The 25,078-nt window shown below is 43.0% G+C and overlaps 5 protein-coding genes across 6 annotated transcripts; 3 read left to right on the forward strand and 2 right to left on the reverse strand.

Moving 5' to 3' along the window:
- The first annotated feature begins 754 nt into the window (after positions 1–754).
- Positions 755–2,994, forward strand: LOC108105530 (protein will die slowly). The gene is made up of 3 exons (XM_017212160.1): positions 755–1,330; positions 1,488–2,113; positions 2,259–2,994. The coding sequence occupies exons 1-3, from the start codon at positions 1,060–1,062 to the stop codon at positions 2,445–2,447; spliced, it is 1,086 nt and encodes a 361-aa protein (XP_017067649.1). The 5' UTR covers positions 755–1,059; the 3' UTR covers positions 2,448–2,994.
- A 343-nt stretch (positions 2,995–3,337) lies between these two features.
- On the forward strand, positions 3,338–14,236 carry LOC108105497 (beta-1,4-mannosyltransferase egh). Of its 2 annotated transcripts, none has more exons than XM_017212114.1 (3): positions 3,338–4,192; positions 10,999–12,269; positions 12,609–14,236. In XM_017212114.1, the coding sequence occupies exons 2-3, from the start codon at positions 11,469–11,471 to the stop codon at positions 13,179–13,181; spliced, it is 1,374 nt and encodes a 457-aa protein (XP_017067603.1). In that variant the 5' UTR covers positions 3,338–4,192; positions 10,999–11,468; the 3' UTR covers positions 13,182–14,236. The 2 variants fall into 2 exon arrangements, with proteins under 2 accessions (XP_017067603.1, XP_017067604.1); XM_017212115.1 differs by lacking the exon at positions 3,338–4,192 and adding an exon at positions 7,273–7,454.
- A 640-nt stretch (positions 14,237–14,876) lies between these two features.
- LOC108105520 (chromosome-associated kinesin KIF4) lies at positions 14,877–19,395 on the reverse strand. Its single transcript, XM_017212146.1, has 6 exons — positions 19,161–19,395; positions 18,416–19,103; positions 18,203–18,354; positions 15,833–18,084; positions 15,251–15,744; positions 14,877–15,190 (listed from the first exon to the last, which is right to left on the reverse strand). Exons 2-6 carry the CDS (start codon positions 19,093–19,095, stop codon positions 15,145–15,147), a joined length of 3,624 nt encoding a protein of 1,207 aa, XP_017067635.1. The 5' UTR covers positions 19,096–19,103; positions 19,161–19,395; the 3' UTR covers positions 14,877–15,144.
- A 384-nt stretch (positions 19,396–19,779) lies between these two features.
- LOC108105465 (centromere/kinetochore protein zw10) lies at positions 19,780–22,476 on the forward strand. The gene is made up of 2 exons (XM_017212065.1): positions 19,780–21,269; positions 21,333–22,476. The coding sequence occupies exons 1-2, from the start codon at positions 19,917–19,919 to the stop codon at positions 22,146–22,148; spliced, it is 2,169 nt and encodes a 722-aa protein (XP_017067554.1). The 5' UTR covers positions 19,780–19,916; the 3' UTR covers positions 22,149–22,476.
- Positions 22,432–24,985, reverse strand: LOC108105468 (histone-lysine N-methyltransferase SMYD3). The gene is made up of 5 exons (XM_017212067.2): positions 24,229–24,985; positions 23,928–24,169; positions 23,735–23,868; positions 22,904–23,366; positions 22,432–22,844 (listed from the first exon to the last, which is right to left on the reverse strand). Exons 1-5 carry the CDS (start codon positions 24,402–24,404, stop codon positions 22,474–22,476), a joined length of 1,386 nt encoding a protein of 461 aa, XP_017067556.1. The 5' UTR covers positions 24,405–24,985; the 3' UTR covers positions 22,432–22,473.
- Positions 24,986–25,078: the final 93 nt, after the last annotated feature.

The raw sequence follows: 25,078 nt of genomic DNA on the forward strand, positions 1-25,078 counted from the left end.
TAAATTTATTTATTAAATTAACATAAAGCTAATACTATTAACATTATTATTGATATGTATGTCGCTAACATTCGTATTTCTTTGCACAGAAGCAAAGAATATTATTAATCTGTCAGCAATATATTTACAGAAAATTTTATTTTATTTCGAATTTTTTAATTCGAATCGCGATTTTTGCTATGTTTAATGTATATTTTAACTAATAATTAATAAGAACTTAATAATTACAAATAAATAATGTACCAATATTAAATTCCAAAACTGCAATCCCCACAAAACTGCATAAAAACCTCTACAGGAAACCTACCATATATCCTTCGGGACGATAGTGTACAAATACTGCTAGGCTATGCTTGTGTTATTAATCTGTTGTGGGAATGCAATATTTGCTTAGTTTTTTATAAATTATACATAATAAAATTAATTAAAAATCAATCCCTAAAGATTCCAAAAAAACTATGTAAATAAGAAACAAGAAACCTATCAACTATCCGACTGGACGAAAGTGTACAACTACTGATGTGCAAATTACATATATAAATTTATTCTAAATGTAACATTTTCTGCGAATGATGCAAATTGTACCTAAAATAATTAATAAAAAATTAATCAAAAGCCATTTCCCGCCAATTTCTACACAACTACATGCATAGAAACTCCTACAGGAAACCTACCAACACATTCAACCCCATGACGGTGTACACCTACAGTAAGCAGATTCTCGTGTTAATCCATTCTGGTCACACCGCCAAATTATTTTATTTATTAGTGTGACCATAATTATTATTATTTTCACGTGTGGCATACAAACGAGCCGAAAACCAAGCGCTTGCTTAAATAAACAAATTGAAAGCCGAGCAAAGAGCGGCCGGTGACCACCGGAAACAGAAGGAGTTTCTAATATTCCAAAATATCCAGCGGACTTACCCGCAAAATCGGCGGCGTTTTCATAGCCGGAACAACAAGAAGAAGAAGCACGTGTGCGGCGTGCCGAAAAAAGGGAAAATAAACAAGTAGGCGTGAGGGGAAGCCAAGGAGGATAACCCTTATACGGAGGACATGGTGCCCATCGGAGCCGTACATGGCGGCCATCCCGGAGTAGTGCATCCGCCACAGCAACCGCTTCCCACGGCACCTAGTGGCCCGAATTCGCTGCAGCCGAATTCGGTATGCCAGCCGGGGGCCACCACCTCTTCGAACAGCAGCGCCTCCAACAAAAGCTCGCTATCCGTGAAGCCCAACTACACGCTGAAGTTCACCCTGGCCGGACACACCAAGGCAGTATCAGCCGTCAAGTTTAGTCCGAATGGCGAATGGCTAGCTAGCTCATGTAAGTATATAATTTAAAGTCGTACTTATTTACAATGTTATCACAATCATATTGTTGGCTCATATTTTCCCAAGCCGAAAAACTATAACTTAGCCTTTAAGTAAGCAATAACACCTGCACACCAACTGTTAGTTATATCTCCTCATTTACTCTTCAGCCGCCGATAAACTCATCAAAATCTGGGGAGCCTATGATGGCAAGTTCGAGAAGACCATTTCTGGCCACAAGTTGGGCATCAGTGATGTGGCCTGGAGCTCTGACTCGCGACTCCTCGTCAGCGGCAGTGATGACAAGACCCTCAAGGTCTGGGAGCTCAGCACCGGAAAGAGTCTGAAGACATTGAAGGGGCACAGCAACTATGTGTTCTGCTGCAACTTTAATCCGCAGTCAAATCTGATTGTATCCGGCAGCTTCGATGAGAGCGTTCGCATTTGGGATGTGCGCACTGGCAAGTGCCTGAAAACTCTGCCCGCTCATTCGGATCCCGTTTCTGCAGTTCATTTCAATAGGGATGGCTCACTTATTGTGAGCAGCAGCTACGATGGACTCTGCCGTATCTGGGACACGGCCAGCGGACAGTGTTTGAAGACCCTGATTGACGACGACAACCCGCCTGTCAGCTTTGTCAAATTTTCGCCAAACGGCAAATACATCCTGGCCGCCACATTGGACAACACGCTCAAGTTGTGGGACTACTCAAAGGGCAAGTGCCTCAAGACGTATACGGGCCACAAGAACGAGAAGTACTGCATATTTGCCAACTTCTCGGTGACAGGAGGAAAGGTGAGATTAGATTCTTCCATGTTAGATGTTAACGTCATTTCCATTTATAAATTAATGAATTTACCAATGTCTCAACAAATCTGTTAACAAATTTCCGACTATTTTTGTAATAGTTTTTTTCATACAACGCATTTTTACTTTTCAGTGGATCGTAAGCGGCAGCGAGGACAACATGGTCTATATTTGGAATCTACAGAGCAAGGAGGTGGTGCAGAAACTGCAGGGACACACTGACACCGTGCTGTGCACTGCCTGCCATCCCACGGAGAACATCATCGCTTCTGCCGCGCTCGAGAACGACAAGACCATTAAACTGTGGAAGTCGGACACATAGAGTGGCTGGTATCCAGCTGGAGGATCAGCTTTGGCTTCTGCCTGCACACATACATTTCTTTGATAATGTAATGTGAAAGGAAAAGTCTAATTTTAATTTTAATACCCCTTTTTTTTGTATGCATAATTTAAAGGAGGAACCCCTAAATTCTATTTTAAATCACAATTTAAAATTCACATTCTAAGGCAGAAGAGGAAAAACCCAACAAAAAAATCGGAAAAAGAAGAAAAAACAAATTAATGTATAAATATTTATTAGCCTATTTTCTTGGCCACCAAACGCGAGAATATTCCCCCAAAAATGATTGTAACCCTTTGACACAGCCACACACACCCACAAAAACTTATGATGATCTTTCGGTGACGAGAAAACTAAATTTAAGAAAATCACACGCATAGGAACTTGGGAAACTCCCGAGTGCCAGAAAGAATATATATAAAATACGAAATGTAAATTTTGAATAAAAGGAAACACGTCCTCGGTGGCGCCCAAGGGCCCCTGCCTCTTGGGCGTTATCGAGGCGAGTCACTTATTTGTAATATCTGAATTTTGTTTGGCTTTTACTAACAGTAGGGTGGATAATATTGCTCTCATCCTTAAATCGAAATTGTATAAGCTAAATTTAAATAAATGTATATTTAGTTAGGATATTGGTTCGAATAGTGTTTATAATATATATTTTTTAAAACATCGTAAGTAATTTTAACGAAAAATAATATTTCCTTATGGTGAAGATAAAACTAAATTCTTAGTTTTAATTTTTTAAGTAATACTTTTTCATATTCTGGCGCCAATTGCAGTGTTACCGTTCTCAAGTGCATTATTTTTGGTGAGGTCACACTTACACGCCACCAATAAGACCGGACAATACTGCATTTTCACAGCGGTGCGCGACGGTCACTCGGCAAAACGAAAATCGAAAAACCGACGAAACTCGGAGAACACGGATTCGACTCTCGAATCTGAACTTGACCGAATCCGTAGTCCGAATCCTCTGCAATGTGCGCGCCAATCCGCAGAACAGTCGCCCAGTGAATTTGGCACTTTGCAAATAAATTTCGCTCCGCCGCCGTCGCACACACACAAACCCCCGCACCGCGCACACACACACCGCAACAAGCCTAGTGAAAAAGTTGCAATAAGACAACAAAAACCGACGTGCTGGTGGGAAAATCGATTTTCCTTTAACCAAATCTTAACACTCGTTGTTAGCTTGTGCTCTTCCGAACGTCTATATTTTCATTAATTTTTTTTTTGTGCAAAGTACGCCTAGAGCGAGGGAGAGAGAAAAAGCGGCGTAAACCGGTGAAGAGAGAGGGAGAGTGTTCTTCGGCAGAAAATTAGCAAGGCAACAAACGTTTAAAAATATATACATATATTCCAATATAAAATTTGCTAATATTAATGACAACTCAAGATCACCAACAAAAACAAAAACCCAGCAACAAGAAATTCGAATACGAAAATAAACCAAACAAATCGGCGGGAGCAAGAAAAGAGAGAGAGAGAGTGTGAAAGACGGGAGAGGCGCCAAAAGAAGTATATAATTTTCGCGGCACACCCAAAAACGCGGAAAACTCCCGCCCATCCTCGACACGCCTTCAAGCCTCCTGCCACACCAATAACAATAACAACCTGCAGCGTAGAGAAAAGCAAAGAAAATCAACGGACAGATAGAAAAAGAAACCCAAACATTCGGACACTTCCTCTTCTTCTTCCCACTCCGTTTTGGCATGGAAAACATGGTAAGTAAAGATACATGTTTACTTTCCACGGGTGTAGCTACGAATATATTCGCAGGGGTCAGTCGCTGAATCAATAAATAAGTCCATAATATAAAATGCAGATATAGTCACAAATACTTCGATAAAAACCACATTAACATCAATGTACACCACACTCCTTGTCTGTCTACGCCCTTGGTTAGCCACCCGCTAACGAACCTCCCCTCCTGACCGCCTCTTTTCGCCGCCCTTGGGCTGCCTATTAGCACATTTCGGTTAGTCGTTGTTTTTGTCGTCTGTGTATGTGCACAGCTGCGGGCAAAATATTATGAAGAAATATACAATTTACAAAAAACGTTAATATATTAAAAAAATATATGCAATCCTGACAAAATATGTTAAGCTACAGAGCCATCCTACAAATACAAATACTGTTTCCGAATTCTAATTCAGTTTGAGAATAAGTTTTTTAAGCAGGATCTGCCAATATAGTGAGATTTTTATACACATTTCTGGAAATTAGTTAATTAAAGGATTTTTTCCTTTGTAAATATTAAATTTAAGTTTTCTGGAGTACTAAGGCTAGCGAACTAAAGTCCTATTTTCTTGATTGGAGTTGTGCAGCTAGCGTGTAGTTTTGTTATTATTTTTCGGTGTGGCATTGTGACCTGTTAACTTGGAAAGTTACTCGGGATCACGTGACTTTCGCCTGCATTCAATATTCATAGCCAGCGGGGAATGTCCTTGAGCGAGAGTTTCGCCCGCCGGGCTAGTTTGGCCCCCTTTTAACCCCCCTTTAACGTGTCGGGCGCTGCAGGGTGTGTGTTTAACCCTTATGTCAGCACTCCCTCAATGTACAGTCTCTACAAAAAAAAAAAAGAAAAGAAAACGAAAAGAAAGCAATGTACATGCATTTGTGTGTTAATTTAAGTCTATGTAAACATCTTCCCAATGAATAGATTAATTGTGGAGGAAGGCACCTAAGCAGCATTGACAATTCGGCGGTATAAACATTGTATTTCCGCCGCGAGAACTGTTGCCGCTTGCCGGAAACGTTGAGTTAACCAAATATTTGGGATATGATTAAAAACATTTTGTACTTCAAATGTAAAAATCAACGTCTTCTCGGCAAGAAATTGTTGTCTAAAATAGAACATTATAATTGATCGCATACAGTTTATTAGGAAATGTATAATTATTCTAAAGATATCCGCTAAGAAACCGATCTAGATCTCTTTAAGATATATGTATATAGTAGTTACTTTTAACACATACTCGTATGATACATTTATTTAGGCTTAGACCAGATGCGCTTTCTGAATTGCTGATTTAGATAAGAAGATATGAGGGCTTTAGATATAGAACGTTATACACTAAATGGATAAGGATATTATGGTCATGAGAAAAAGTACGACATAAGTTTAATATATTAATAGATTTATAGAAATGTGAACAACCAAAGAGCTCTATAAAGTAGTTTTTGCAACAATTTTTGTAGATCTTATCCCTGAGAGAAGTGCATTTGCAGTGCGACTTGCAACCTACTCATCCCACCCACATTTCCTTTGTGGCCACAATTAACGAATGCTGATTGTGTGCTCTGCCGGCGCTTATCTACGCACAGATACAAACGAACACGCCCCGTGTGTGCTTGCTGGTGTTTGCTCAGCCCACTGCGATAAGCGCTTTGGACCTGTCTTTCTGTCTCTTTTTTCAGCCCTATAAGTGTCTCCAAAACTAGCCGGGCACTACCGTCCATTACTCCTTCACTGGAGGCGCGTGACAAACGACAGCACAAAAGAACACCCATAATGGGGCGAACAAGAAAACTATCACCTGGAATTCAGTATATGTCCCTCCTACCTATTCCTCACTGTCCCTAACTTCCTGCCCTTTGTATTACGTCATGTCGGGGGTAGTGCCTACCGAATCTACCTTCGTTGCCACTCTGCAGCAAGGAGACTCGCACCCATCTTTCGGTCAGTGACTGTGCTAATGTCCTTATCGAATAATTTTCGACATGCAATCATCCTATCAGTTATCTGCTCCAGTTCTTCCGATCCTTCAGAATTGGGTGTACAGCAGACTGGCATCTGATATTCATGGCATTGGAATGACCCACAACTATCCCAGTTTTTCTGACCCATGATGTCATAGCGGGCGATGGACTACCCACATCTTGTGAATCTATTTGGTCTGTTTTGCTGGCCAATGGCCCTGAAAGGAGTTTAGAATATATTGATATTGTTCATGTCTCTACCTCTTTTATAATACACATCCTAAAAATGTTGTGACGTACCTCTCCATATGGCAATCGTCATCTCTTTAACCCATGACGATATATCTCAAGAAGCAGCAGAGTGCAAACGCTCCAAATTAGTCACCTGCTGTGGCAGGCACTTCTTATTATCTGAACTCGTTGTTGTGATTCCAATGATTCAAGAAGTGACCGGCAACCTCGTCGTGATTACGACATAATCAAGCCTTACACTCGAAAGAAAAATCTATTGTAGTATATTTAATTTCTTTTTTAGTTTTATGGTTTTTACTATAAATAAATATACATTGTTTTTGGTTTAATTGCTGTCTGTCTGAAAAATATAGTTCACTTTTTACGATCGGTATTCAAGAAGTGTGCGAATCATAAAGAATAAATAGACACTCCTAAAAATCTGTGGAAAACTTAACATCAATTGATAACGAAAGAAATCCGGTTTAGGTATTTAAGTACTAAGTGAATCATTAAACTCTGGAAGTCCCAATTCGATTTGGTTAATCACTAAAGTGACGTTTAATGCATCGAATTGAGATGATGGCTTAGATTTGCGCAGTGCCGATAGCTCCTGGCCAATACGTAACACTAGGCTGTTATTATAGGGGTTTTCGTTTACTGGGAGGTGATTCTTCTACGTGTACCAAGTACATACTACCAACAATGGTTAGCGGCGCTCCATTTCCACTCTCTACCGTCCGCCCACCGCCCTCCTCTGATTGTGTTCTACGCTTGATAACGTATTTAATTTATTATTATGACGGCGCACACACACACACAGACACTTTTATATTTCATATGGGCTGGTGTACCTGACCGATTCCTATGGAGCTTAGTGTACCGGCGACCGTGTTCGGAGCTCCAAGCACGAGAGGAAGAGTCAGAAAACGCGCGTACAAAACAAATCGAATCGCGTCGAAAACGTGCAACGAATCAAAGCGAAATATACGAAAAAATACGAATAATAAATAATAATAGAAAAAAAAAACGAAAACCCGCCATAATGGACTGGTGAGCGGGGGGTCTTAAGGGGGGCAAAACAAAACAAAACATCCCATTGGCAGTGCCTGTAATTCATAACACCTGGAACGATCCCCAGTGAACTGGGGATTTCCCATTCATAGAGCACTCCGATGGACTTTGACATTGGCTTTCGTGTAGTGCACAGGGAAAAATGTTTGATGTTTGAACTTAGTTAATATCTATAGTTAAACACCGGATTTATATAATGGCAAAATATGGTTACATATTTGTAGTTATAGAGTTCTCATTCCTTGGCTAGAGATTAGCCAAAAGTGCGCTGACCATGAATATGTAACACTATTACGTTATTATAAAAGCTTTATCCGATTTTTTTTTTCTGTGTGATTCGTGTAGTTACTTAAAGTGACTTCTAGGCCAGCCTAGAGACGTGCTAATTAATGGGCCCTGGCGAGTAAGGGAACTGAGAAGTGAGAATACTGAGAATAGATCAGGCCTATACTGTACAACGTGAACTATTAACTTGGGCAATGGAAAAGCTTCTCAAGTGCCCTAGTGCTATGATGTGACTCAAAGCAGGTGCTCACGATTAGATTTACCTTACCTGCACTTGAAGCTTCTCACCGTTGCCGTGGAATTGTCCCCGGGAACAATGTGCCGCGGCAATTAACCAGTATATACATAGGCAATGCCATTGTACACTACAGTAGTTATCGCTTGCAAATAGTAGTGTAAATCAGCGTTCTGTTTTCGCGTTTTGGGTTGAAAGTTATAAGTACATATGGTTTTAATCACTTCAAGATAATCTTGTTACGAAATCCATATATTTCTGTTATTATAATGGCAGAATTTAAGAAACTAATGCTGACTTATCGCTTACGAAGACTTTATCAGGAATTTATATAAAATTTACCCTTTTAAGGAATTTTTTGTGATTGGCCATCTGGCTTCCTCCGTCGACATTAAGCAATAATCGCTTTTAATTCCACTTTTGGATTTTCCCTTAACCCATATACTCACTGTATTTGAGTTTTGCAGTGCCCTGCAATCGTTGGAGCGTTGCATTCGTTTTCATTTTCTCGCAGTCGGTTGCGAAAAAAGAAAACAAATAAAACCAGCAAATGAAAAGCTGTATTACTGTTGTACTGTTGGAATTATTGCGACGAGCCAGTCAGTCAGTCAGACAGTACGATATTTTAGTCGAATGAGTGGACCGGTTATCGCCAGCGATCCAAGTTCACAACGCCCCTACCAACAAAGGTTCGGGTTATCTGAGGCTGGGTTCTCCGGAACTGTCGTTGAACCTCCTGCGTCTGATTCATTCACAGTTGGAATCTCAAATGCGGATCACTCGATGATAACCAGCTCCAGGAGTCATCGGCACCGGTTTCGTTAGATACCCATTTGGGTTTGGGTTTGTCACAACATAACCAGCCAGGGATTGGGTGGTATACCATGCGACGGAATCAGACCGCTCTGACGTACAAAAGCGTGTATCTAGGATTTCGCAATTTCCGAAGGCCGTTGCTTATCGTCAACGGATTGTAAATAGTGTACTCGGGTCCGAGTGCCATATACTCCGGCTGAAGAATTTGTTATCACGGTGTCTGAAGTACCACAATAACCGACCAGCACAGTAAAAATCTGCTAGAATGGAATCAGGGAAAGCTATTAGACGATCGGGCAAATGTTTGTGATAAAAAGTCATAGAAATAAACCGTATGGAATTCATAAAATATCTTGACGTTTTATATTTTTATAATAAATTAGTTAGTAATCCCATATAAATATATCCATAATCCTTCTGGAGGTTGAAGCTTGTAGCTCCTTTAAGTATTTTAGTTCTAGTTTTGGGGAGGACTGTACCGAGCAGTCACGGTGACCACTTCAAATTGGGTTCAAGTAAATTTAGAACCACTCAAATGAGCCTTTCCAAGAACCAGAAATCCAGCAAAAGTAGTTGAGCTCCAGAAACACGAGCGAATGGTAAACATTTTATTGGTAGCTAGCCCTCGTAGTTTTATTATCACAGCCCAACCTCCCAAGTTTCTGGGTTCCCGAGTTCCTAGCCTGTTTCCTCCCTTCAATTAAACAGATATGGATAAATCGATATGGGGCGTGTGTGTGTGGTATTTATGTATGTGCCAGCCGCCCTTACTTTGGAAAATGCCCAGACTGCTGGACACGCCCGCGGGATTCGAAGCGACGGAAAATTTCGCTGGCATTTCTGCCACTCCGATCGGCGATTTTTCTTTAATTTTTCTGCTGGGCAGTAAGTCTCCATTCCAGCCATTCACCCATATCGAATGTGCGCCTCAACTTTCGACTCTGACACTTCCTTCCTTTTGTTCAGCTTCCTCGCACATATTCGCCACAGTGTATAAGGGGCGTTGATTGCAAATCCCCCGTTTATTTTATATATATAGAGATATGGTATATGTATTATGAATTACTTTGCTTATGCGGGGTTTACGAATGAAGTTTAATTGTATTTTTGTGCTTGTAGATTGCTTACTATATTGTCCAAATGATTAGATAACAAATATTGTATTTGAGCAAATATTTAATTACTTTTAATTTGAAATATGAATGCACTTTTATTGTACATTTTGTACTCTCCGTGCTCTGGTCAGTATATATGCATAATAATATTGATTATTGATTGATGATTAATGAGAAAGAGAGTTCTTATCATTAATTTGATTTCTAGCTCTTGCTGGCATGCACTCGAAAGTGTCACTCGAAGGTTTATTTAGTATAAACATTTCCTGGTTTCCCCGGGCTCGAGTAAGGTATTACTCAGTAGGTTGCTCATTTTTTCTTTTTTTAAATACTTCTAATCATATCACGCTTAGTCATTATGAAAAGAGCACACAGGCGGCAGCAAATGGAAACATTTGCAAGCACAATATCATTCGGATATTGATGGGCACACTCGTGCATACATTCGTTTATATGACGATTATAAATAAGTATGTAAGTTGCTCTGGTGATCAGATGTTATCTCAGTGCAAACCAAAAATATTCCTCTCATAATTTCGAGGGCAGCGCCATCATTCGGGATAATATGAATAAGAGAATTCATGAAGTGTACCAATTGTAATCAAATCGTTGGCCTTTGAACTCACTCAATTGCTCCACAATTTATACGGGCGGGCTTTCTGTAGGGGGAATATCTCAGTATGGACAAACAGAAGCTGGTTGGCTGGCTGGCGGTTATATGATCAATAGTTATGGGTCGTCAGGCACGGGATGCTAATGATTAACATGTTTTTAATGCGGTCACAATCACTCGGTTCTAATTCAATCAAATAACACAAAATGTGGCCGATGTGAAAGGTTAAAATAATTGAGTTAATCGCCTGGACGGCACTAATTAATTTTTAATGCCAGATTACAAGTCACAAAAGAGTGAGATACAAATTGTGTATAGCCTGAAATTGTAGTTAGCTAAATTCAACTGTAACAGTTGGGACTTGCTTATAGTATTTGCATGAAATGTTATTATAAACATAAATCCGAGAACGATGAAACCGATATCTAAACACACATCTCGTTTTCGTTTCGTTCGCAGAAATGTCTGACCAGGAAACAGAGCTGAGAGTCTCAAATGCAAGCAAGCGAACGCCAGCGGCAGCAACGAAGTCCAAGTTCACCAATAGCTGAAGAGGAAGCCCAGGAGACGCCACGCCGGAGTAGCACTCCCAGGAGCTGATAGAGGATTTGGAGCACAACTTATCGACGACTTGGGGTGTCTGGGTCAACTTCCGTTGCGCTCAGCAGAAATCGCTGAGTTTAAGGCACAAACAACTTACAAAATTATATAGTTAGTTCTGGCCGGCGAGCTTACTGACTGACTCATCATTCTGTTTTGAGTCGGACACGAACGAACAAACAAGGATCGGAGGCAGATAAGGATTACACTGAGACGCCGGAGCATAAGTTTACTTAAGGCAGGAGGACGATAGCCATTTAAGATACTTTCTGCACAACACAAACACAAAAACAACAAAAAACAAAACAGCACACAACCCGCAAAGCAAGATGAACTCTACCACAAAGCATCTGCTGCACTGCACACTGCTCATCACTGTGATAGTTACCTTCGAAGTATTCTCCGGCGGTATTAAGATTGACGAGAATTCGTTTACGCTCGTGGATCCATGGACTGAATACGGCCAATTTGCCACGGTTCTGCTGTACTTACTGCGCTTTCTCACGCTCCTGACGCTGCCCCAGGTGTTATTCAACTTTTGCGGCCTGGTATTTTACAATGCCTTCCCCGAGAAGGTTGTCCTTAAGGGCAGTCCCTTGCTGGCACCCTTCATATGCATCCGGGTGGTCACACGCGGCGATTTCGCGGATTTGGTCAAGACAAATGTTCTACGCAACATGAACACCTGTCTGGATACTGGATTGGAGAACTTTCTAATCGAAGTAGTTACGGACAAAGCGGTCAATCTGGCGCAACATCGCCGCATCCGGGAGATTGTAGTGCCAAAAGAGTACAAGACGAGAACCGGAGCGCTGTTTAAATCTCGGGCACTGCAGTATTGTCTGGAGGATAAGGTCAATGTGCTGAACGATAGCGACTGGATTGTCCATCTGGATGAGGAGACGCTGCTAACGGAGAATTCGGTCCGTGGAATCATCAATTTTGTGCTGGATGGCAAGCACCCATTCGGCCAGGGACTGATTACCTATGCCAACGAGAACGTGGTCAATTGGTTGACCACATTGGCCGACAGCTTTCGAGTCTCCGATGACATGGGCAAGCTGCGGCTGCAGTTCAAGCTCTTCCACAAGCCACTGTTCAGCTGGAAGGGCAGCTATGTGGTCACCCAGGTTGGTAATTCCATTAATATAGTGACTCGATTCTTGGGAAATTCTACTAATTACTCGAAAGGTCTTTTATCAAGTTTGACAGCTCCATAAGCCCCAAACGTAGCCCCAAACGTAAAGCGACCTAATTCTTGCACTTAACGAATGAATTAAAAATGTTTAGTATTTTATAGGGGCTATTTAACTAGAAAGTCATAAACTAAAAATTTGTTAGGTAATTCATTTTATTATTACATTATTAGCCAAGAAAATAAGGACCAAACTGATTGCCCAAAAATCGAGCCTAATTCCGACTCTCTTTATTTATAAAAGAACCTTGCTAATTATTTTCTTTTTTTGTAGGTGGGTGCAGAGCGTTCAGTGTCGTTTGACAACGGAATCGATGGCTCGGTGGCCGAGGACTGCTTCTTTGCGATGCGAGCTTTCAGCCAAGGATACACCTTCAACTTCATCGAGGGCGAAATGTACGAGAAGTCGCCGTTCACACTGCTGGACTTTTTGCAGCAGAGAAAGCGTTGGCTCCAGGGCATCCTCCTGGTGGTGCACTCCAAGATGATACCCTTCAAGCACAAGCTGCTACTGGGCATCAGTGTCTATTCGTGGGTCACCATGCCGTTGTCCACGTCGAACATCATCTTTGCGGCACTGTATCCCATTCCCTGTCCAAATCTGGTCGACTTTGTGTGCGCCTTCATAGCGGCTATTAATATCTATATGTACGTCTTTGGCGTAATCAAATCCTTTTCGCTATACCGCTTCGGATTGTTCCGATTTTTGGCCTGCGTGCTGGGGGCGGTATGCACGATACCAGTGAATGTGGTCATCGAGAATGTGGCCGTAATTTGGGGACTGGTAGGCAAAAAGCACAAGTTCTATGTGGTCCAGAAGGATGTTCGCGTACTGGAGACTGTTTAGGATATTGTCGAACTGGAGATGGGAGTCATTAAGTAGCCATAACCAAATGTAACAGAGCAAAAAGCAAACAAAAATTTCGCACAATATGGCCAGGATCAGTGTGTTGCCCTGTCACTATCAGATTGATTTACTTTATTTGTACATTTTCTAAGAATAAGAGTCACCCACACGAGCACACACATACACACACACACACCCGCACAACACACACACACACGCATATAGTTGTTGTTTCGTTCTAAAGTCATGATCATTCATAATATTGCCAAAAAAGAAAAAAAGGAAACAACTTGGAGAACAGAAGGTTATTTGACCCGAAAGAACAAATGTTATAGACAACGTCGTAATAGAAGATCTATAAACATACACCACTCACCAGCAACAATAACAATTGGGGGACTTGAAAGGATCCAAGAAAACCACAAACAAAAACTCTCCATTAAGTGTAATTTCATTATAAATATTTTTTTGTATAGTCTGTAGTGAAAGAATGCGCTATATTTATATAAACATAAATATTGTATGTATATTGTAGATTTATTATTATGTTTACGATTATTTAAAAACGTGTACATTGATGTATTGTAAATTGATAATCTGTTAAATATCATTCACACCCGAACCCAGGGATAAAAAGCGAAGCAAACTTGAATGTTTAGACTTATGTACTTACATGTGCAAATATTGATGTACTTTGTGTGTTGTTTGGCATGTACATATGACATATATGTATACGGCATGCTCTACAAGACATATATACACCCCCACATCCCGAGGATCCGGATCGACATTCTTCCCGTATGATTTCCTTCACCCCAAAAGATTCATGATGGTGTGAAGGATTTGATCTTGATAAATGTCCAAAGATCCTGGATCTCCTCGAGGCCCCGTCGAATTTCTATGTTCTTTGATTTTGTATTACTCTGTATTTACTCGTTTTGTTTATTTCTCTTCGTCATTCTGTTTAACTGTTATCGGTGCTTTGAAACCCACGCCCAAAACACACCCCCAGAAATATGGAACACGTGCATTGCAATCACCTCGTAAATCCCAAATAAGCGCGAAAAAGGATGTCGCACATACACTACACACTCACATACACACATTAAACTGTTATGAAAAAAGAACCAAAAACAAAAACAAGAATAAAATGTCAAAAATATAATAATGTCTTCCTTTTGTGGGCTTGGGGTTATTAACCAGATAAATAACAATACCAACTAGAAAGTTATGTTCATAAATTGGTTTATTCGATTTTGATAAAGTATCCTTGTTTAGAAAGAAATTCTTTAAATACATTCATATCATGCCTTTTCCTTCTATACCAAAATTCAATCTCCTTTCAATAGTAAAAGGAGTTAGATTGCAAAATAATATTTAGGTTCTTTCTAAGACAGTTAGGAGACAGTTACAATTTGGGCTACTATTTAATAGAAACTTAACAACTTCTGAAAAGGAAGTCTTCCTTATATGGAAATAAATATATATATATCTATCTCTCTCGCAACCATGCATTCGCGGAGAAGTACAGCCCTTCATCTCCTGAGGTGGCACAAATTTGAAAGGTGCCTTATTACACCTGCTAGGAATAACTATCTATCTATCTATCAAAGGGAATGACAATGTGTGAGACATGACTGGATTTTATAAATTTATCCGTGCTGGGTTCCAAAATCATTTCAGATCAACCAAAACTTAACTGATGCAGATTACTAGTTACTATATTTGTGCATTGTAAAACATGGAGGGGTAATACAGTCTTTGTTGAAGTGGGCTTCCTTACGAGCATTTCCTTACCGATAACATAAACATATAAAAACGAGACTAATATAGCTATTTTGAAACGTGCTGACGTCTACTAGGGGCTTCCTCTACCCTCCTCCTTTTCTGCTGTTGCATTTTCGGCTTCTTTTAGTTCACTTTCGCATCCGTGTTTAAATAACGCATCCGCATCCTTCCAGCATTAAAAGAATTTCCGCTTGGGCGTGGCAAATGCCAGTCCTGACATTCTGCAAAATGAAAGCCGAGACTTGAATTGGGCACGTATAAAATTAACGATTCTTGCCAACCTTGCCAACTTGGGTCCATTGAAATCCTCCACTCCGTTCAGAGCAGATCGCTTCGGTGAGGTCAACAGCTTGCCAGGCGTATCCGGTGTAGCGAATTTCACCGGGTTTTCTTTGGTGGTCTCCGCCTCATCGTCAGCATTATCGGACGTTTCATCGTGCTTAACTGGTTCCTCCTTAATGACCATGCCTGTCTGACCATCGCCCTCACCATTTTGTGGCGATTTAATATTTGTGGGATTGAAACATTTAGTCTTACAAACACAGCTCTCGGAGCATGCATTGTTGCCCACAAAGCATCCGCAGCGCTTGGTGTTGCACTTAGTCCGACACTTGCAACCCTTACCACGTTTTCCTTCCTCTGCCTGTGTAGAATTCAGCGATTGGATGGATGCATTACCGGCTGAAGTAGCATTGACATCCTGAGATTCTAATGGACTGGAAACCTCAGAAGGATTTCGGTGAGAGGCATTGCGTATAGATTCCGACTGGAGTCTCTGCAGAAAGTTCAAGAGAGAAACAGAAGTATGGGTAAAAAACATGGAGTTTACCATTTTTTGTTCTGTGAAACCCCGCCAAACTCACCTTGGATCTCGATTTCTGAGGCACCCAGTCGGGATCATCACTAATATCAGAGTTTTCATCGGTCAATGCTAGTACACTTTCATCATGATCTTCGAGCTCAACCTTTGCAACCTTAGCTTTCGACTTGGTCTGGGCTTTAAGTTTGTCCAGTTCTTGCTGCAGTGCTTCTCGACTACTGAGCAGTTCCTCAAGAATTTGCTGGCGGTGCTGCTCCTCCGTCGACGAAGGCTGATTTTCTGTTGATCTCTGGTTAGCTGTTCTGATTAAAACGGCAACCTTTTCCTCATAAGCACGCTGTTGCGCCATCATCTGCTCTTCATGTTCGGCTTGGAGCAAACGCAGGCGTTTGTTTGCAGCCTCTTCTTGTTGCTGGGACTCAAGAAGATGCGTGCGTTGCTCATCCAAAGCCGTTCTTTGTTCATTTAAGCTGGCAGCCTGTAGGCGCCTCTGCTGCACCAAAGTTTTTAAAAGCTGCTTACTAACAATCCGGGATTCACCAATGCTTTGGACACCTTCGGCCAAGGCCCGAATGCGACTATCCAGATCGGTGGGGCAGACCTTCTGCTGGAGATCGGCAATCTGGGCATTTCGCATTTCCAGCTCCTCCTCGAGATTGGCCAGCAAAAGGGCCTGCTCCTTTGCTTCCACAGGATCATTGGTTTTCTCCTGCTGCAGCAAATTATAGTGATTGTTGACCACCGCCCGGTCCTCCATCAGTTGCTCCAAGCTGTGCTCAGCATCGATCAGCGAGAGTATAATCTCAAGTTCTTGTTCCACAAAGCACACATTTGTCTTTGAGTTTGAATTGGAGGAGCCTCCGTGATCCTTGGCGTACTTTTGACGCTGGGCGTGCACTGAAGCTTGTCGATCGAGGGCATCCTTCAGCCGCTTATTGGCGGCCACAGCATCCTCACATTTACGTTTCAAAACCAATTGCTGCTTGGAATGCAGTAACTTCTGACGCGCAATCTCTGACTGCATTTTGCGATCCTTGCTCCTTAATTGAGTGAGTTCTTTTTCGCGTACCATCTTCCATTGACGGAACTTCTCCGTTTCACTACGCATGGCCCGCAAGAGCCTCACCTTTGTTTCCTTCATAACCTGGATTTCACCATTCAAATTCTTAATCTTCTCACTCTCCTTTTCGCGCATCTTCAGCATGCTAGCTTGGGTGACCAGCTTGCGGCGTAGTTCGGAGATCTCCTGCTCCAAAATCTGCAGGCGTTTGCGGCGCTCTTCTGCAATCTTCGCTGAAGTATCTTTGCTCTTGATGTTGCGCAACTGGTCCATAAGGCTTCGACGTTCCGCCTCCAGGTCATCGATTTTCTGGTTACACTGCCGCAATTTTAAATCGTCTTCGGGCTCCAGCTTGTTAAAGTTACTAGTGATGCGGTCGTGCAGCTCCTGTTTAAGTTCCAGCTGGCGCCTAATGTTACGTAGTTCTCCTACGTAATTTAGTTGCTTCTTGGTAAACTCCTCTGAATGGCTGTTCAGCATTTCATGGACTTCATCCCCACCACTTTGGCTGCCGTTTTCGTCCCTTTCGGAATGAGAGCGACCATTAAGCTGCTGGCGTGTCTCCTGAACCTGAGTTTCCAGTTCCTCGTGAGTGCGCTGCAACTCATTGTCCACCAGGTCCACCAGATGGGTGATTTCACTTAGCGAATTGTCACCACCTCCATCTTCAGTTGCCAAGCCCGCCTCTTTCCGCTGATCCAGTTTTTTTCTTAGTTGCAGCATATGAGAACGGAGTTTATCGTGGGCCTGCTCTGCGATGTGGGCACGCATTTCTTTTTCAGCTAGATCGGCTAGTGATTGTTGAAGCTCCTGATGCAGTGTTCTTTTGCTGTCTAGCAGACTGCGCACTTGTTCCTTAAGGCGTTGATTTTCCGCAGCAAGTTGACCAGCCTGTGACTCTTCACCGGTAATGGGAGCCAAACCGGCGGCTCCAACAGCGCTAGCAATAGAGTTGCTCATTTTGCCGCCTCCCAATAACTCCACGCGTAGCTTTTGGATAATGTCCTTTAGATGATTGACCTCCGCTGCATGTGGATCAAGATTGACCACTGGTTTGTTCTTGATTTGCAAAGCCCGATCCGCATAGCGTAGGGTGCTCAGGGTCTCAGCTACATTATAGTCAGCTGGACTGACGCAGGCAATCATCAAAGTAATCGAGTTTCCACCCAGGGAATCCTGCAATAGGCGCGTCAGCTTGGACTGCCGATAGGGGATATATCCAATGGCCTGGCCAGCTAAAATTGATAAACAATATTAGGATTTACCCGCCTTAACAGTTTGCGGGAGCAATTTAAAGAAAATCTCTTGATAGTTCAGTAGAAAAAAGGTGCGTAACCCCTTCCTAATACTTACATCCCAAGGCATTGATCACATTGCCCAGGGCCAAAAGGCCCTTGTTGATATTCACGCCTTCTTTAAATCGATCCCCGCTAGCCAGAGTCTTTGAACAACGTTCCGAGCCAGCCAGATCCACCAGATTAAATCTGGAAGTGGTGACCGTTTGTCTGTCAGGAATAAATACGATCGAATGATTAGATATCCTTATATAGAGATGCCCAAACATACTTGCCGTCCAGTTTCGTGGCTACCAGAGTCAATGTAAAGATGGCATGGGATCTCGAGGAGGTCTCATTCATGGCCGTGGCGGCCACAGCTCGTCCAGCGGAGCCACGCATTAGGTGATCAGTCACATCCTTGGCCGATTTGACCTCTAGTTCTGTAAGGCCCGGCATGACCACCTTGTTTTTGACCTCTCTGATATCCACAATGGCCTTTTCGCGCTTTTGCGACGAAAATAAGTCAAAAAATTGTTCTTGATACAACTCTACAAAGGAACAGGTTACCGAAAATCGGTACTCCTCCCGCATGTCTTGAATAGCCGAGAATATATCATCAACAGCTCGTGGTATCACACCAACATGATCATCAAGCACTCCATTGAACGCAGTGCCCATGGTGTAGGTCTTTCCAGAGCCAGTTTGGCCATATGCAAGGATAGTAACGTTATAACCATGCAGCAGCTTCTTCATTTTACCCTGGACGCAGGTTTCGAATATTTCCTTCTGGGTGTCCCCAATATCGAAGACATAGTTGTAAGTATATGACTCATTCCGGTTGACCGTAACCTGTGGTACTCCATCCGAGGAGCGTTCCACGGCAATACGACAGCCGCGATCCAACTCGGATTGGACCAAAGGGCGCACGCGCAAGGCCACGGCCACGGAACTGGGATCCTCGACGGACATCTAGGAAGCTAGTTGGGAAAACCATCTTATGACCTCCTCTGACACTATTTCCACCAACAACTTACCTTTTTCCAGAGCAGCTGTGAGTTAAAGAACAAAATAAGACCCGCAAACACTGGGCAATGGGATAACACTTGAAACTACGGCGGACCGTAGTCTTCTAGTAATTTTGGTTTGATCTAGATCTTGACCTTAAGGAAACGTGATTTTCCACCGGCAACCCGATACTCCAGGAATTTTCGATTTATGAGGTCCTATCCTAATCTAACGAAATGCGACGCCAGCAGACGAGTACATTGCTGCCAGTAATTTCAAAAATGGCGGAGTTATCGATATTTCCAAGCTGTCGATAAGAGTAAGAATCGCTTTTTTCTAGCTACTTATTCAAGAGCTTGATAGTACTTTGATCAAGGGAAAAACTAAATCAAATTTTTATATATTGAAAGGATTATCAAAGTTAAAAAGTCAACATGAAATGTTTAAAAGTATTATGATCACAATGATATTATTTTTGGTAAAATCGTCGTTATATATTTCGCATAAATATGTTAGGAGCGTGAAGGTAAATTTTTTTTTGTTTTTGACAAGCTTTAGCAGCATCCAGAAAGTTTGAAAAAGAGATGTTCCTCCTTTTTGATTGATTTGCATTTATTTTAAAAGACATAATGTGACTCTTCCAGCTAACTTCCACGATAACCGCATATTGAAGCATTGTTATCGGATTTTTGAACGCTGCCAGTCACTAGCGAACAATCGCCACAAAACAAATTGTAATTTCTTCGGCTTTCGTATCAATTGGCAAAGGGATAACGTAGCGGGATATGGAGGAAGTGGCGCCGCATTTTAAGGTGCTGGAAGAGGTGTTCCACGGCAATGGTAATGGATGCGCCAGCGTGGATGCCACTCAATCAGCCATTTTAAAAGTGCTGACGCGCGTGAATCGCTTCCAGGTGCGCGTCCGCAAGCATATCGACGACAACTACACGGAGTTCATGCCCAACCATACCTCGCCGGACATTTTCCTGGAAGAGTCGGCATCCCTAAATCGTGAGATCCATGATCTTCTAGAAACCGTGGGCGCTGAAGGACTGGGCGCCTTGAATGAGGCGAATGCCAAGTTGGCGGATAGCGGTAGGCAGCTGAGGGAGATCCTTTTAGGCCTCGGAGTCAGCGAACACGTCCTCAAGATCGATGAGCTGTTTCAGTGCGTGGAGGAGGCGAAAGCCATCAAGGATTACCTGGTTATTCTAGATCTCGTAGGTCGTTTAAGGGCTTTCATCTACGACGATGATGCCGGCGAAGAGAACGCGTCGCAGGTGGCCACTCCCGAGATTCGACGTGTCTTTCAAGCTCTCGATTGTTACGAAACCATTAAGGTGAAGTACCATGTTCAAGCGCATCTATTGCAGCAGAGCCTTCAAGAGCGCTTCGATCGGTTGGTTCAACTTCAGTGCAAATCCTTTCCCACATCGCGTTGCGTCACATTGCAAGTGAGTCGGGATCAGGCCCAACTACAGGACATCGTACAGGCCCTCTTTCAGGAGCCCTACAATCCTGTGCGTCTCTGCGAATTCTTGTTGGACAACTGCATCGAACCACTAACCCTTAGACCAGTGATGGCGGAGTATAACGAAGATGCCGACGGTGGTACGTATATAAGACTGTCGCTATCTTACGCCACCAAGGAGCCCAGCTCTGCGCAGCTTCGTCCGAATTACAAGCAAGTTTTGGAGAACTTCCGGCTGCTCCTGCAAACGCTGGCTGGAATTAACTGCAGTGTTTCCAGCGAGCAGCACGTATTCAGCATAATAGGCGATCATGTGAAGGACAAGATGCTGCAGTTGCTGGTGGATGAGTGTCTGATACCAGCTGTACCCGAAACCATGGAGGAGTATCAGTCCTCAACGTTATGCGAGGACGTCACACAGTTTGAGCAGCTGCTAGCAGACTCATTTATCATTAATCCAGACCATGATCGGGCATTGGGGCAGTTTGTCGAGCAGTACGAAACCTATTATCGCAATCGGCTGTTTAGTCGGGTTCTGGATACGGCACGCGAGATCATCCAGCGGGATTTGCAAGACATGGTGCTGATTGCGCCTAACAATCTAACCACCGAAGTGGCCAACGACCCCTTCCTCTTTCCACGATGCATGGTCTCCAAAAGTGCGCAGGTAAATCAGGCTCCTAGCTAAATAATATATTCAGTTCACCAATCTCAACATTTTTTCCCGCAGGACTTTGTCAAACTGATGGACCGTATCTTGCGCCAACCCACGGAAAAAATGGGTGAAGACCAAACAGATCCTCTAGCCGGCGTCATTGCCATCATGTTGCATACCTATATCGATGAAGTGCCCAAAGTGCACCGTAAGCTACTCGACAGCATTCCCCAGCAGGCGGTACTATTCCACAACAACTGCATGTACCTTACCCACTGGGTAGCTCAGCATGCCAACAAGGGTATCGAAAGTTTGGCGGCGCTAGCCAAGACCCTGCAGGCCACAGGTCAGCAGCATTTCCGGGTGCAGGTTAACTACCAGTCCTCTATTTTAATGGAGATTATGCAAGGCTTCGAGTTCGAAAGTCCGCACACGATGGGCTCCGGTCCATTGAAGCTGGTGCGCCAGTGTCTTCGTCAGCTAGAGCTGCTGAAAAACGTGTGGGCCAATGTGCTTCCAGAGACGGTGTATAATGTCACGTTCTGCGAGCTGATCAACACTTTTGTCGCCGAGCTAATCCGTCGCGTTTTTACGTTGCGCGACATTTCTGCCACGATGGCTTGCGAGCTGAGCGACCTCATCGACGTGGTCCTGCAGCGGGCGCCCACGCTCTTCCGTGAGCCAAACGAAGTAGTCAAAGTCCTATCCTGGTTGAAACTGCAGCAATTGAAAACCATGATGAACGCCTCGCTCAAGGAGATCACAGAGCTGTGGTGCGACGGTGCCGGACCACTGACGGCTACTTACAAGTCAGACGAGGTAAGGCATCTAATCCGGGCCCTCTTTCAGGACACGGATCGCCGCGCAAAGGCCATAACGCAAATTGTATAGGCTACACACTAGGGAAGATGGATTTTTCCCGAAGCAGGGGAGTTAAATTGTGAAATTTCTTTCTTTTGGATAAAAGCACAGTTTAAAATGATAAAATACCTTGGAGATTGCCTTCATGACTCCTTATTAAAACCCCTCAAGAGTTCACTTTAAATGCTAAACGAAATATATTATGATAGTCTTGATTGATTGTAAATAACAAATTATACTTTAGATTGCCTTCCGGTTTAGAAGACTTATTTTAGCAACAAAATGCGATCCATTTTTCCAGCAACAAAAATAGTCTCTATTCTAAGCTTTATTTAAATAAAACCACAAGATCCCATTATTGTGCCTCATGTCGAGCTTGGAGAAGGAGAAGGTAAAGCTGCTCATTGAGTAGCCTATGATCCCTGCCATGGGTTACGGTTAGAATGCGCTGGGCCTCCTCCAAGTGGTGCAGTGCCTCCTTGGCATGGCCCTCGTATAACTGAATCTTACCAAGCTTCATGTGAAGCAGGCCAAGCAGCGGATTCCAGGCTCCGTGGTATTTTCGAAAGCCTGGCAAAAGGCGTTGGCCGTAATCCAGGGCGTCGGCCCACTTGCCCACTTCGATGGCTGCTTCAAATGCTGAGTCTAGGGTCTTCACATACCACACGTTCAAGGGATGGAACACGCCAGTCTGCTTATCCAGGCACACCTTGCACACATCGAGATCTGAAGGATAAAAAGATGGTATATTAATTTGTAGACGGATATCTGTCTTATCAACTAACAGGCCACGTCTTTCATATTTTCCAAATTGTGCCGAGTCAGGGCCATCGCCTCGTTAAAGGCATTTCTTAACTTGGGACTGATCCCTGCGTCGCATCGCGGACAGTTGGTACGCTCGACATTGACGCCCACTCCACAATTCCGATTTGGACACAGGGCAGCCAGCATTTCCTTTGATTCCTTGGCATCCGTGCACTTGCTGCACACGCAAAGAAAATAGTAGTGCTCCTTCAAGTCCAGACGTCTCTGTTCCGGTGTATTAAGAAGATCAATGTAGCTAATGAAGATCTTTGACCAGTCAAGGCACTCCATATCCTCAATAGCATGGACATGGAGCTCGTTCCCCTCGAAGGTGGCCACCGCATTTGGTTGGCAACTGTGGTCCGTAATCGAGACGCCCAAATATATGGCCGTGGCAATCGAGTTCATCTCGGCGTCTAAGATATTGAAGCCATTGGTGATGAGCTGCAAGAGCAGAGGAAAAACAGCATGAGCACCCGCGTATCTATTCGCTGGGGAATGTGAACCATAGCCCTTCCTAGATGATCAATTGCCTGGCAAGGCGCCAGGCAAACAGCATTGATTGCTATCTAATTTGGGCGACCAGGAGCGTAAGCAGCCACTGAAATCTTGTAATGAGCTTATATTTTAAGATTTTCTAAGGTTCATAGGTAAGAGTACGATGTATATGTATGTGCACTACTTCTCCTAAGTCAAGAAATATTTTTCGTTTACTAAAAATATCTTTCAATCAAAGAGACTTGATAGAATTGGACAGAATCTGTCACCCACAATCCGCTCCTGCTTTTTCGCGCAGGTGCCTACCCACTTACACGACCGTAGATGCTCATCAGTTCCGTCTTGTTTGGCACAGTGCTAGGACTCTCTGCCATCATATCGGTGAGGACGGCGTGCAACGAGTCCAAGTGCTCCAGTCGCATGGGATCGTTCTTAATTTCGGCGTAGTCTGCAGAATATTATCAGCTATTAGCATGGATTTGATAGGGCATCAGATGGCTGACCTACGGGACATAAGGTCGCGGAACTTTCGGGAGCCGTGTTCGGTATAATAGCCCCGGATAAGATCTCCTCCGTGTTCTAAACGAAGAATTAAACGACACAGCATCCTGGCAGCATCTGGCACAATTCTGGGGTGTACCTTTTTCAGGAATGGACATTCGTGCTTGTGCTGGGCCCAAGCTTGCATCTGACAGGAGCGATGACAGTAGGACACATATCGGCAGTTTGAGCACTTCAGCACCTTGGTTCTGCAAAGAGGAATTACCGATTAGCGACCCGGGAAACGGAAACCAATTGCCAGACTCACGCCTCCAGGCAGTTATCGCAGCGCTCCAAGCGATACTGGGACTTTAAAACAAATGCAAACGGCTTCTCCGTGAGAATCCGCTGGCCCCTTTTTATCTGCGGTGCCGGGTTCTTTCTGGTTTTGGATTTGGGTGAGGATGCCGATTTAGATGAACTGGCTGTGCTGAACTTCTCCATTTCACCGGAACGGAACTATGTACACCTTCGACTTTCGCCTGGGGGCCCGTCTCACTGACGACTGAAAATGAGCGCACACCTGAAGATCAAAAATATTGTTTCGAATGCTTTTTGAATATTTTGCGGCATCTGATTTCTATTTTTAGCCAGAAAAACAAACACAATTTACGCAAATCGGTGGCAAACACAAAAAAACAACAACATAAGGTAGTTTTGTTTTTCGCATGCACACGATGGCGTTGCCAGACCGTCGGGGTTAGGGGACTTGCTACTGTGGACTCTAAATATAAAAAACCAGCGATATAAACAAACGACAGTTTAAACCAAATTTTTATTATAATATACGTATTTTTATTTTATTCATATTAAGATTTCATTAATTAAATCTACTTAATTCAATCATATTAAATCAATGCTGAATTTTTGTTATTCCGAGCTGACTTTATATTGAAAATATTAATAAAAAATATAGCTCGTTATAACGAATAAAGGATTTGGTATTATATGTAACTTTAAAATGAGGGAGACAGCTGTACTAGTTGTTTTGAATTTCTCAGTAGTCTTAGTGTCGCATGAAAGTTAAGTCATTCGATTTCTTTAAAGACCAAGTAAAAGTAATTTTCGGTTAATAAGCAATTTTGAATACCAAATCCCTTCATCTTCCTTATCTAATT

This window comes from Drosophila eugracilis, unplaced genomic scaffold (assembly GCF_018153835.1).
Source record: "Drosophila eugracilis isolate 14026-0451.02 unplaced genomic scaffold, ASM1815383v1 contig_2167, whole genome shotgun sequence".
In the NCBI taxonomy this organism is placed as follows: domain Eukaryota; kingdom Metazoa; phylum Arthropoda; class Insecta; order Diptera; family Drosophilidae; genus Drosophila; species Drosophila eugracilis.